Genomic DNA, 12,976 nt, shown 5'->3' with positions numbered 1-12,976 from the left:
ATTTTCTGTGGTACGTGAATTTATCCTCTAACAGTAAGGATAATTAACTTCCAAGGGCTATGGAAGATTCTCTGTCTCTGAAACAGTTGCATATTTTTCAAAATGACTTACTCATTCAAACAATGAGACAGGGAAGTCCTGTGGTCTTGATTCAAGATGCCAGACAAGATAATCATAATTCTCCCCCTTGCCTTGATAAAATTAATCTTATGATTAGACATCCAGATTCCAGAGCACTCGTGTAGCTCTGCCACTTGCAGTGAAATCTCTGACAAATCAGTCTCTGTGCTTTGTTTCTTTCCCCATCTGTAGAATGAGTGACTGCTTGGCTATATCACATGGAGCCTGTTTTTGTTAATTTTAATTAATCAATTAAAATTAGTTATTAAAGAAATGACTTGTACAAGTATTTAACTAACCACTCCCTCACTGGAAGATGGAAAATAATTGTTTTGCATTTATTCTTACCTCTTCTGATCTATGTCATAGATTAACGAGTACCATGCCAACATTTGCGTGTATGCTCACTGCAATGTCACACATTTCTATATGACTAATGTTGGAAGGAGTGGGAGGGAGAACAGAACATGTAATTTTTACATTACAAATTTTGTTGACTTGCTTCTCATTCTAGGACATTTGAATAAGTCTATTTAAGAAGTGAGTGACAAGTGCTATCTTAGGGAAGAAACTAAAATGCATAATTTAAAGCCATAAATGATCATCATTTTTTATTTTTATCCTTTCTGTTTGGTGATACGGTTATTTGGATTGCTTGTAGCCATAAATCCTCATATAGACTGTGTCAAAGAAGATCAAGCTCTCCATGCTCAAAGCATAAAGTCAGAGCAAAGCTCCACAACAGATGGCCTTTTCTTTCCATTTCATGGACACCAGTTCTCACTGGGCAATTCATTATTTTCTACAGTTGAAGCAGCTGTGGATTACTGTAATTATGGATTTAATATATCTCTGACAATCCAGTGTGAATACTAATTTGAACTTTATACATCTCCTTGGAATCAGGTTAATTTTCTCATGATTATATAGCTTCTGATTAACTAAAGATGTTTGTGAGGCTAATATTGTTCCTGCTATGGAAATAAATTGTGCATGGATTGCAAAATAATAGAGGTGGTTTTGGTGTTCAGTCTTGTTGAAAGTCCTAGGAGAGGATTTCTGAGTTCCCCAAATGTTTTCAGGTATCATGCTTTTGCTAATAACTTTGTTTTAAGTTGTAAGTTTTGTTTTCCTAGGATACATATTCATCAATAGTAAATTATTTACTTGAATATTTATTTTGGAGAAAAAGGATGCTTTTAAATAGAAATAATAGGCTAAGTGTACCAAAAGTTTGTATTACAGGAAAACTCTACTAACAGGTTTCTTTTGGCATGTTTGTTCTTTAAATAGTTCCTTGCTTTAGAAGGCAAAATGTTTGTCTTGGTGCCATTTGTAGATCTTGTCTTACCCTCTTGAGAGCAGATTATGTTTTGCTATCATATGTTTTCCTTTTGAATAACTATTCATAGCTTCATGTCCTTATTCCAAGAGGTTTGCCTCAGCAAAATCCCACTGACTTCAGTGGAGTTATTCATGGTTCATGCTGATGATGGGGAGGCATCCGATCCTAAATGCCAGGTGTGAGACATGAGAGTCAGGGCTGATGTACGTATATTTCTCTGAAATCAGTTGAAGTGGCACATGTGGGCCTGGAGGGAGAATTTTTGTATCTCCTTCAATCAACACCAGCCTTTCCTGCATTGCAGTGCGAATAGGTTGAAAAGGTGGTTTTTCTGCATTAAGTTTAGCTCTCAGGGAGGCAGGAACCCAAAGAATATTCTTTAACCATTTCCTTCCTATAGTAAGCACCCAGCAGAGCATCAGGATGCCATTTACAACTGATTTGTGTATACAGTAAAATGGGAACAAATACTCCATACGCTGCACCATGTTTAAAAATGATGTGGCTGGGCAGAGGGAATGTGCTCTTACAGTTGTCCTAGTTCACCCCTGGAAGCAGGGACATCTCTACCAGAATGAAGTGGGTCAGGGGGCAATTGACTTTCAGGTCTTTATTTAATCTGAGATGTGATTTCTTTAACCTACCAATCTGATTTTATATATATATATATATATATATATGTAAATATATATATTTTTGTACTGTACTTTTTTAAAATAAACAGGAAAGCCTTATAGCATTGCTACAAAAAAATCACTGATGGACTCTCTGGAATACATTTCTTGTCCACAAACTCATTATGCCATGGATTTTACCATCCTGTTAGGAGATATCTAATAAGTTAAGTGCACTGTTCCTGGAATAATGATGTGTGTGTGTGGTGGTGTGTTTTAAAGACATGAGTCTAGAAGCCTGTATATAAAGGTATTTTTGCTAAGGACTGCTAGTCTGAAATGTGGAATGTGAAATTCTGAATGGGATCATTATATATTTCAAAGAGCTCCTCTAGTTGAAATCTTTTCCTTGAGCATTGAAATGGTTGAGCTATGAATGAAGGTTAGATGGTGGCAGTGACAGGCTTCCACACTCTGCGTCCGCTCCCCAGGAGCACCAAACACACATGTTGGGTCCAGGGGGACTCTGGAGATGCGTCTTAATCCTGGAAGATTCTCTGAAATGCTTGATCTGCATGGGATTCAGCATCCTAATTTACATGGAAGGCTATTTCTCTGTGATCCCCTAAGGCTTAAGAGAATAGCATGAAAGATTTGTCTGTGCTGATGATGTGATCAGTGGTACTAAGACTTCTAAGCACAGGCATGTTTGCTGGAATGAGCCAGGGAGCATTTGCTCCCTAGACTGCAGTTGATAGAACTGAATTAGCAGCTCTCCTTACGCCCTGAGAGAACCACTTTGCTCTCTGCGCTTTACAAATCTTGGTGCTTTAGTGTGTGTAGAAATCATTTGATCTTTTATCCCATTTTTTAGGCATCAAAGTTAAACTGACTAGTCTGTAATTCTGTTTCTCTCCCTTTATACTATTTTAAGCATAGCCCCGACATTTGCCCTTTCCAAATAGAGTCTCGCCATCCTCTGTGAATTTTCAAAGACAGAGGTCATTAAAGAGATTGTTTCAGCCCATTACCAATGTATACCTGAATGAATTTCATCTGGCCCAGCCAGCTGGAAAATATCTAATCTTTATAAGCACTTTCTAACATGTTCTTTCCCTATTCTGTCTTGAGATTTTGGTTATTTGCCTCTGATATTAGCTGCCAGTTGAATGCAGCAAGGTAAAGATATTGAGTACTGTAGCAAAAAAAGACATTAAATACTTCAGCTTTTATGGCAGCATCTGTCAATAGCTTTTCTACTCTGCTGAGCAGCAGAGCAACATCTTGCCTGGGTTTTTTCTTATTACAAATGGACTTGTCGAACCTTTTCTTGCTACCTTTGCTAGCTCCAAGTAATTTTTTTCTTTTGTCTCCGTTTGTTTTTCAGTGTTTGTTATTCTTTTATTGTCATGTTAAACCACGACATATATTCACATGGTATTCTGACTGTGTATATGTGTCCTTCTCGAGTTTGAGATCACTGAGCAGCTTATGACTTAGCCAGGTTAATTCCTAGGTTGTTTCTGCATTGGGATAGTTTTCGCTTACATCATTTCTCTAAGAAAATGTTTGCTTCCCATACCTTCTTTTCTCCTCTGAGTTGCAGCTCTTGGTCCTTCTGTACTGTCAAGCCTCAGAGACCTTTTAAGTGCCTTTCCTTTAAAGTCCTTTGTCTTTATTATGTTGTTTTCTCCCTGAAGAATTAATCATCACCTTCATTAAAGTTGTCTTTTGCCTTCCTTATCTTAGGGGGCTTCTCAGTGCTGGAACATCCCGTACCCAAACTGGTCTTTGCTGCTGTCACCAACACGCTCCAAGTTTGCTGGACAACCTGTGCTCTGAAATATATTTCCTATAACGTATCCGAGTAGTTGCAGTACTTCGTTACATCTTGTGCTTTAGTTGATTATTCCAGTTCCTGGTTAAAAAACCCCAACCCCTCTACTTTATTTTTCATTCAGCGTGTGGTGGACCTGCACTACGGTAGTGCTCTCTGCTTCTCTTTTTTACGTGATGACTTTCGGCAGGTCCGTCTCCCTTTTACAGACGGGACCTAGAAGAGCAAATGCTCTCTTGATGTGCAGGGCACTTCTTTATTTCCAAAGCCTCCTTTCTCAGTAACTTATATCATCTGTATTAACAATCTAGTCTTGTGAATTATTTACCGAGCCTCTTATTGCCCAATTATATTATAGTTTTGATACTGTACTAATTTCCTTCCAGCTTGTTTTGAGTATTCTCCACAGTTCTTATAGAGATGTCTAATAGGGTCCACAGATCAGTCCCACTTTACTCTTTGTTGTTTCCTTCCCATGAGATTATCATGGCCAACACTGTCTTCCACAGGGTTTACACCCATGTTCATTTGTTGTACACACCTCAGGCTTTTATTTGTCCAACTCACTTGATCCTACTTAAAAAATTATTTCCCTGCGGTAAACTAGGAGGTGAGCAAAGTTGAAATTCCTCTTTTTCATAAGGTGAACTCTATTCTTGCCCAGCAGTTCATGGTGTATCATCTCTGAAGAAGTAAACTTGTTGTAGTGACCCATCTGTCTTTAGAGGGGAGGGAAACATAAAAAGGAGAGGCAGCAAGATGTGATAGAGGAATCTTGATGGGTTTTTAAACCCTTTATTGGTGTACGTGCTATAACAGCAATACCACACTCTAAAATGGATCCTGTATTTTCCCATGGACTCTGAATATTTGCAGTAGCTGGGCAGGCAGAATGAATTGTCTCAAGAATATTAAGATCATAAATTTATGGTTTCCCTCTTCCCCCTGTAAATCATGGGAGTCGGTGCAGAGTGCGGGTCTGAGGCAATAAAGTCTCCATCTTCCATTTTTTAAATTGGAAATCTGTGTTTATAAGTAATGGCCATTCCAGCTAATTAGATCCTTCAGTTGCTTTATGTGCCAGTGTTCTGATCTTCCCACAGCTCTTGTTTGCAGTGCTCGTTTTTCATGGGGTCGTGGAGCTGCTTAACACTTGCTGTCTTAATTAACGCATTTTGTCGTAGAGCACTGGGGTCACTTCCTACATGTTTACACTTATGCCCATGGAGGTGTATCTTCTCTGTGTACAAGTATTTGCATGGAGAGACGCGTAGTTCGGGAGGCAGCCCTGAAGCTCTGCCGTCCTGCCCCTCCTACCCAACTCCACCATGGGGCAGACAGCAAGCAGATTCCCAGGGCATTGCCACTTGGAGAGGGTTTTCCACTGACTGGTGTTTATCAGCCGATAACACAATTTAATGAGACCTGCTTGAGTGTTTCAAGTGCCAGAAATATGCAAGGTCCCTGCGTTTGCTTTGGTGAAAACCTGAATTTTAAAGGTCAACTGGGTTGGTGAAGCCAGGCTGTGGGATGGGTTGAGCTGTAGCAGCCTGCAGAACGTGATGAGGATGAGCAAGGATGCAACTGTCCCTTGTGAGTGTGGTGGTCTTCCACACACCAAGTACTCTACTGTGTGTTGAAAGCCTTTCCAAAATTACCCAATATAGGTGTGTAAGGAGACTGCTTTGCCAAGCCGCCACTTGGCTTTTGAAGTAGGTTCATAAAGAAGCCTTTAATTAACCATTTTAGACCTTTACTTCCCCACATACAAAGGAGCTCCCAGAAAGATAAACTTCAGAAAAGCAGAGCAAATTTTAGCAGGCGGTTAGCATAATTTATAAAAAGAAAATTTACTTTGGGTATATATATTTCTCATTAATTAAAAAATGTGGGCAAATCTGGTAGTTACAGAAGGATGCTGGCTGCATTTAAGGTTCAGGTTACTACATGGTGAGGGATTTCAGCAGTTCCTGATGTGATTTTTATGTAGGGGATTTTTTTTAGTGAATAGAGAAAAATGTGGGGGGGTTGTGAATAAGCTCTGCAAGTATATTTCATTGTATGTAGATATTTTAAAATTTGATTCTATACATATGAAATACTAGTTTTCCATGGTAGGATGAAATACCTTAAAGTCAATTATAGGTATTAAAGTCAATCCTTTATTTAATTTGGAGAAGGGTGCTTCAAACTGAAAACAGATTCACGGGGGATGCTGCAGTTTCAGTTTTATAAAAGAAATGGATAAATTCCTGCCAGAAAATAGGAGGCTATGGTGACCGAGAGAGGTAACAGTTCAGCAATGTGCATTTATTTCTGTTACATTGTTGTTTTGAAGCAGTGATCTGTGGGAAGGTGCCTGCATGAGCAGGACCACTGTTTCTTTGCATTTCTCACTGCTGCAGTGCCTAGGGCTCCAAGCTGCTTTCTTGTAGGGGTGGTGATGAGGAAGACTGACCAGCAAATATTGTACAATTAGTTGTACACCTATAACTAATAGCTGCTCCTGGAAAACACCTGACCTCAGCCACGTTTGTAATTCCTTCCTGCAGGAGTTAGAGGGACCATACAGAGGAAAAGAGGATAAAGCTATTTTGAAGCCTCAAAGTAATGAAATGGGTTTTTCCCCCTAACTTCTGCCTGTGACACAAATACATATATTAATGAAAATAGATTTCCTGAGAGCGGGGGGACCCCAGTGCTGGCTGGAGGATAAGCGGCCGAGCTGCCGGCAGGCTGGCCGGAGTGGTGGGATGCTCTGCCAGCGGGCTGCCCATGAGCAGCATCCCGCAAACGGGTCTCTGGGCTGCGGTCTGCGCTGAAATCGGTAAGGGATACACACAGGGGGAGTTTGTGATCTACTCAGATGTTGAATACTGTGGTCTGTGCAATGAGAATTGAGGTAAGATGGAAGACCGTGGAAATGGTGGAAGTCTTTCTTTTTAAAATGTTGTTTAATTTTTATTCACCCAGTACAGTTAGCTTCTTGGTTTCTTTAATACCAAGCACATGCATAAACACATGCACTCACACCCTTACACTTTTTCTTTTTTAATGTTCCAGGTACTGGAGTGACTTTTTAAAACCTAGATAAAATTACTTTTGTACTGAATAAAATATAGTACTATCCATCTCATTGGTGCAGTGCAGCTAGGGATGTAATTACTCAGATGTGGCCGATCACCTTTCTTGCTAGAAAAGGAGAGGAGTTTGTATTGGTTTCATCACTGCTTTACAGTTTAAATTTTTAATAACATCTAGATGTAATGTGAAAGGCAGTGGACTAAGCAAGAGTGTTGGGTTTTGCTTCTCGCTGGGGGGGGGGAAATTCCCACCTGTGAGATCACACTTGAGATCGGTGTAATCCTCGGCCTCGATGCCTATGGAAAAACTTGACAGTTGGGCTGCATGTGGCTTGCGATGGCTGTCCATCACGCCAACCACAGCCGATGGTCTCGATGGTTTTCCCATCTGCTTGTACCCATCTGTCTCTTGATTTTTACTTGAGCTGTAAGACCTTCAGGACAGCATGGGTATTTTTCCTTATGTGTTTATAGCTAGTAGTATACAAATATTCACTCGGCTGCACAAGGTGTGTTTCAGAAAATGAGTATGTATAAATTCTTGTTTTGTTTTCTGGTCTTCAGAATTGCTGCCTTAGGGAGAGCACAAAAATAGCCCCCTGCAGAGTAAAACCTCTTCTCAAAGGAAGCATTAAACACAAATGCCTGAACTTGGACTAAAATAATTAGTATACAGCATATCTTTTGGCCTTCCCTTGGAAGAAAACCACTATTAAAATGTAACATTAAATATGCTGTACTCATGTGGAGAGTTCGTTTCGTTTTCCTAGAATAATTTCATTCGTCTCACATGGCTTAGCTTGCAGAAAAATTGAACACAACTCCAGTGATATTTTAAGGTTGCTATTTAATCAGCAATTGACTTTGGAAAACTAAATATAAACCCAGGAAGAGCCTGTTGCTGAGTAGAGGTAACTTCTGGTCAGTTCCAGGCCTGAAATAATACAACCTTGTTATAATTTATTTTTTTCTTTGGTCTTGAGGTTGGCAGGAAAGCTGGAGCACTGGGCAGCAGCCTTTTCTACATCTTCCTTTTCCAGTTACATTTGTATCAGAGATGGAAAGCAAAAAAACCCCAAAAGAGCCCAAAACCATGCCAGAAAAAGGGACTTTCTATTCCCTCTTATAGTGGGAGTGTAATACTTGCAAGAGAGGGATGCTAATGCTTAAAAAGCAGAAAGCTGGTCTGTGTTTGGGTCTCACCAAGGTGTCTGAGCCCAAACCCCGAGGGAGAGACCTGTTCCAGTGGTGGCAGGGATCCTGGCAGCACCAACACCTCTCCGGAGGCAGATGCTCTTATTAGTTACTACCATGCACTTTTTTGCACAAGGCTCCATAACATTGGTACAACCATGCCACCTTGTGTTAATTTCTGTTTCCTTATGGCCTTGAGCGGTCAGAGAAAAAAATTTTAAAGAATTTTCCATGTGTGGATGTGCATGTATATATATGTCATTTTTTAATACTGTTAACATTCACTTCTATCTCCCTATCTGAGCCTGGTTCGGTATCAATAGCAGGTGAAGTGATTCCACTCTGTCACTTTGTACTTTAAAATTTAGAATAAGGATGACATATTTCGTAGTTATATTTTCAGAATATGTTAACAATGAAGAAGTTGAGCTGTTGTGGTACGTATGTGTCTAGTCCAGCATGGGTAACTCTTTCTGGACTGCCATAAACTCCCTGCCGAAGAGTGGTTATGCTTCAGCTCAGGGGAATTTCGTCCATTATATCCCCAACGATCTGGAATTTTTGGGTGGGCGGGGGTCATTTTGGCAGATAAATAACCTGTGGATTTTGCACCATGGAGTTAGTAGCATTAAGAGTGTTTTATTGTGAGGAGTTACATTTGAGAATGCTTTAAATTTAAAAGAAAAAAAAATTTGCTATGGGTAAGCATAAAGCTTTTGAAAAGAAAATGTATTAATTAAACCTTTGCCTCTTTTCTACATAGTCGGCAGCAGAATATGTGAAGTCCCGTCTGCCTGAAGTCCTAAAACAACATCTTCAAGACTATGAGAAAGACAAGGAGAACAGTGTGCTGTCTTACCAAACCATCCTGGAACAGCAGATTTTATCAATTGATCGAGAAATGTTGGAAAAATTGACTGTATCCTATGATGAAGCAGGTATATTTGTGTTTCTTTCTAAGTTACATTTTACTGAAAAGAAATTGCTCACTTTCAGTCTTTCTCCTGAATACTAGTGCTTGTACCAGCAAATTGAACTTTGTCTTCAAAGGTGTAAGGTGACTCAGTAAAATATTTCTTTCTCCTAAAATCAAGTTGAGACAGAAGATTTTCCACTTCAGTGATTGAATACTAACTAGCTGAAAGGACAGTTATTTTTCTAACAACTCTTTGTCCTTTGTAATGCACTGATGTTGATTGTCTCTGCAAGTGGTGAGACCTGATTTCTGCTCTTTTCTCCTTTACTGCTAACTTATTTCAGGGGCTCACTTAGCTGAGAGTGTACTGGATAGTCACAGAGTCTGATTTTTAAATGTGACATGATGCATGTTGATGGCCAAAACCAGATAATTTGTAGAGTGTTGGAGGCATTTTAACAGTGCAGTTACAGAGGTTTTCAGTTTTGATATTTACATCTTAATAATTTGGAGATTTTCGTAGTTATAGCTAATACTTTTTACTAGCATTTTGGTTTAAAGTAGTTAGAAATATGTTCCAGCTTTTAGAACTGTCACAGAGTTGTGCTGATGCATGGTCATCTTTACAGTTACAGAGAAAAAAAGAAATGCTCTTGATGTTTTTCACTGATCTTCCAAAATAAGCCACCAATATATGCTATATGCCTATCCCCTGAATCTTACCAAGTTTCTTGGTGTTTAAATAAATTGAAATTAACTATGCAACCTTGTAAAGAAAGAATCAAATAAAAAGAACAGTTCATTATTTTACTGCTGAATTAGTATTCACGGCAATGAGTGGATTGGCAGTGTGTACGGAGGTCTGTATGGATGAGCCACGCGTTTCCACGCCAGGTATGTGCATGCCTGGCTCACTGCACTCCCCTCAGTAGCACATCTCTCGGCATCCTTTATTTCTTAGCTCTATCTGAAAGACACTGCTCTCTGTTTCTCCACTTTAACCACTCGTGGCTGAGAGCTGCAACACACCATCTCCTTTCATCCGCAGCCCTACCAACCAGCCTCGGGCAGCCTTGTAGTACAAAAAGAGAATTTATACTTAGCATGTCCCCATTTGGGGTTTTTTCTTGATCCCTAGTGGCACTTTCTTGTTCTGTTATTCCCCTGACTGTACCTGGCACTGTGGTGCCCTTGGGGAACCGTGCTGAGCTCAGCTCCAAGTTTTCCTTCCAGCTGTTTTAGGCAGAAGCCTCAAACTCATAACTGGGTTTTTCATCCTGTTTAGATCATGTTTGCCAGACACCAGCCCGAGCGGATCACTCTTTTGTTTGGTTAGGTGGCACCCTGCTAAAATTACCATCATCTGAGTTTCTCATCACTAGTCCAGCTCCGGAAAACCAAGCACTGACAAGCTGGTGTTATTTTGTCCTATTACTTTGTACTCATGCTGCAGTGCCCTGAAGTACTTGAAATGCTCAAACTACTTAGCAACTTTGTTCAGATTCCTACTCAGACTCCCACTCACTAGCAATATGATTCTCTTAAGATCCTTTGATCTCGAAGGCACTCAAGCAACTTAAAATGCCATTTGCAGACTGCACGTTCTGGGTACTTGCAGGGCTGTGACCTTTAGTAACTTCAAGTAATTACAATGCTCTATTACTTTATCAATTATATTCACGCGCTCACCCAATAAATAAGCCTGATTCTCTTAAACTGCTTTGATCTTGAATGCTCTCGAGCCCCGTACGGTGCCATTTGCAGACTACGCGTCATGTACTTAAGGAGCTCGGAGTCATATGAGTTCATGAAGGACAGCAGCGTTAAGATAAGGGCACAGGATATTTGTTTAATCACATATGGCCTGTTTTTAATGATGCATAAAAAACAAGCTTTGAAAGTTGTTGCTTTCTGTTGCTTCTGTTTATCTTTTTTAACGCAGAATTTACCAGTCCAATGAATCATGTAAATCTTTTTCCCTGGTCTGGTCACTTCATCTCTCCAGTCATTTTGATTGATAGAAGTTTGTTAGGAAGGAAAAAATGCAGTGGAGGAAATTACCGACTCCTGTCAGAAGAAAAAGCAAGCATTTTCCTTTATTGAAAACTGCATGTTTGTACAGAGAAAATAAAAGATTAGAACTGCTCGAAACACGCATTTGGGGATTTATATCATGCAATAAAACAATCATGTGGAAATGAGAAGCTACATAAATAACTAGTTTAGAGGAGTCCCAGCATATACGCACATTCAGAACAGAGAGCGCAGCTCGCTGTAAATAAAAAGCCAAAATTTCAGCTTCCCAATCAGGTAGAGACACCTCTAGAAATTAAAACATGGAAATGGAGCCCGCTCATCATTCTAATCATGTCACTTGTTTACTACAAAAGCAGAAATGCTGCTACCTGCTCTTGAAGTAAGATCTGATTGTGAGCAAAGCACAGAAAATGGGCAGTTAAATATAATTGCAGCAGCTGTTCGTGATCCCGAGCGCTCCAGCTATTCAGCGCTCGAGCAGTTGTGTTGGTGACATTTTTCTTCTTATTAGTGTTTTTCCATATCGAAGTCAGTTCAATGAGAAGATCAAGCTGCTGGTGATACACACAAAATGAAGAAAGCAATCTTTAAAATCAAAATTATGAAAATAAAAATGATTGTGATGTAAGGGGAAAATACAACTTTGTCTGGCAGGGGACTACATGAGACATCAACAAAACCCATCCCAGAGAGCACTGTCAAGGGTTTAATCATGAGCAGTTGGAGTTCTGCTATGTGTCAGCCAGGGAAACTAGAAAGTCAAATGTTCAAGGTACGTGTTACAAGGGGTCAGCAGCTGATTGTAACAGGGTGCTGCATGTAGGGGAGCACTTCCACAGCAAGGGAACAGACTTTTCCATCCAGGAAACCTTTCCCATCCCTCCTGGAAGGGCCATTTTCCAAGGGTTTGCAGTCTTCACCCCCAGCTAACTCCCTTCACCCCAGGGCTGTCTCCCAAAACGGGTAGAATTCAGCTGCATCCATTTGCCAGAATAAAATAGAACTGCGCTAAAATGGCTTGGGCTTCTGGTACAATTTTGCATGTTAATTTGGCCTTTCTAGCAGCATGCAATATTAATAACGTGCAGCTTCAATGGACTTGACATTCTAATGCCTCTTTTTGTAAATCTTTCCCTTTAGGAAATCAGTATATCAGAGCTACCAAATAAAATTAGTTCATCTAAAAATAGTCAAATGTTGACAAGATTTTTAGTGAAGTTTGACTAAGGAAGCTTTATAAAATGAAAGCAGGCCAAAAGTGACAGATGGGTACAAATCCTCTCATAATCTTTAAATCCCTTAGTTTAAAAAGTGGCATTCTTGACTAGCTAAGGCTGGGTTAATTTTGTGCAAGAATATTTTTTTCTGCTGAAGCTTTGTTGGATGTTAATCCTATTCCTTCGATTTATAGCATCTCTAAACATCTGGGGTGGTCAGTGACTACTCTGTACAAATACAAGTTTAGGATATTTAAAGGCATTTTGCATTTAACTTTGGTGTGCCAGGTAGCTAAAGCCTGCTAGGAGATTGTGGTGGTGTTTTTGTACTGTAGTCAATAGGTTTTTCTTTAATAGATGGCCCCTCTCCCCCAGAGTCCTGGAGAAAGTGAATTTTATTATAGAGCGACAAAAAAGATTAGTTTCATTTTTCCCTGCCGTGAAGCAGTCTTGAAAGATATTGATGTTTAGGCACTGCATCCAGAGCCAGATGTCAGCCAAAACATGTTTTCTTAGCTAATATTTTCCAGGGCACCCCATGTTTCCTGGAGACCCCTGCAAGGAAAGTGGGTGGCTGCTCCTTCCCATGTCCTCCTGGGGGGACCAAAAGCTC

The 12,976-nt window shown here is 40.0% G+C and overlaps 1 protein-coding gene across 3 annotated transcripts in view; it reads left to right on the top strand.

Moving 5' to 3' along the window:
- Positions 1 to 12,976, top strand: part of PPM1L (protein phosphatase, Mg2+/Mn2+ dependent 1L) — a 109,863-nt gene that overhangs the window by 67,836 nt on the left and 29,051 nt on the right. For all 3 annotated transcript variants that reach the window (XM_030027860.2, XM_030027859.2, XM_030027861.2), the window contains exon 2: positions 8,957 to 9,131. In XM_030027860.2, the coding sequence (XP_029883720.1) occupies positions 8,957 to 9,131 (175 nt within the window). The remainder of the gene's footprint in view (positions 1 to 8,956; positions 9,132 to 12,976) is intronic.

Source organism: Aquila chrysaetos, chromosome 10 (assembly GCF_900496995.4).
Source record: "Aquila chrysaetos chrysaetos chromosome 10, bAquChr1.4, whole genome shotgun sequence".
Taxonomy (NCBI): domain Eukaryota; kingdom Metazoa; phylum Chordata; class Aves; order Accipitriformes; family Accipitridae; genus Aquila; species Aquila chrysaetos.
The sequence above is the reverse complement of the archived record's forward strand: the minus strand, read 5'-3'. Positions and strand labels throughout refer to the sequence as shown.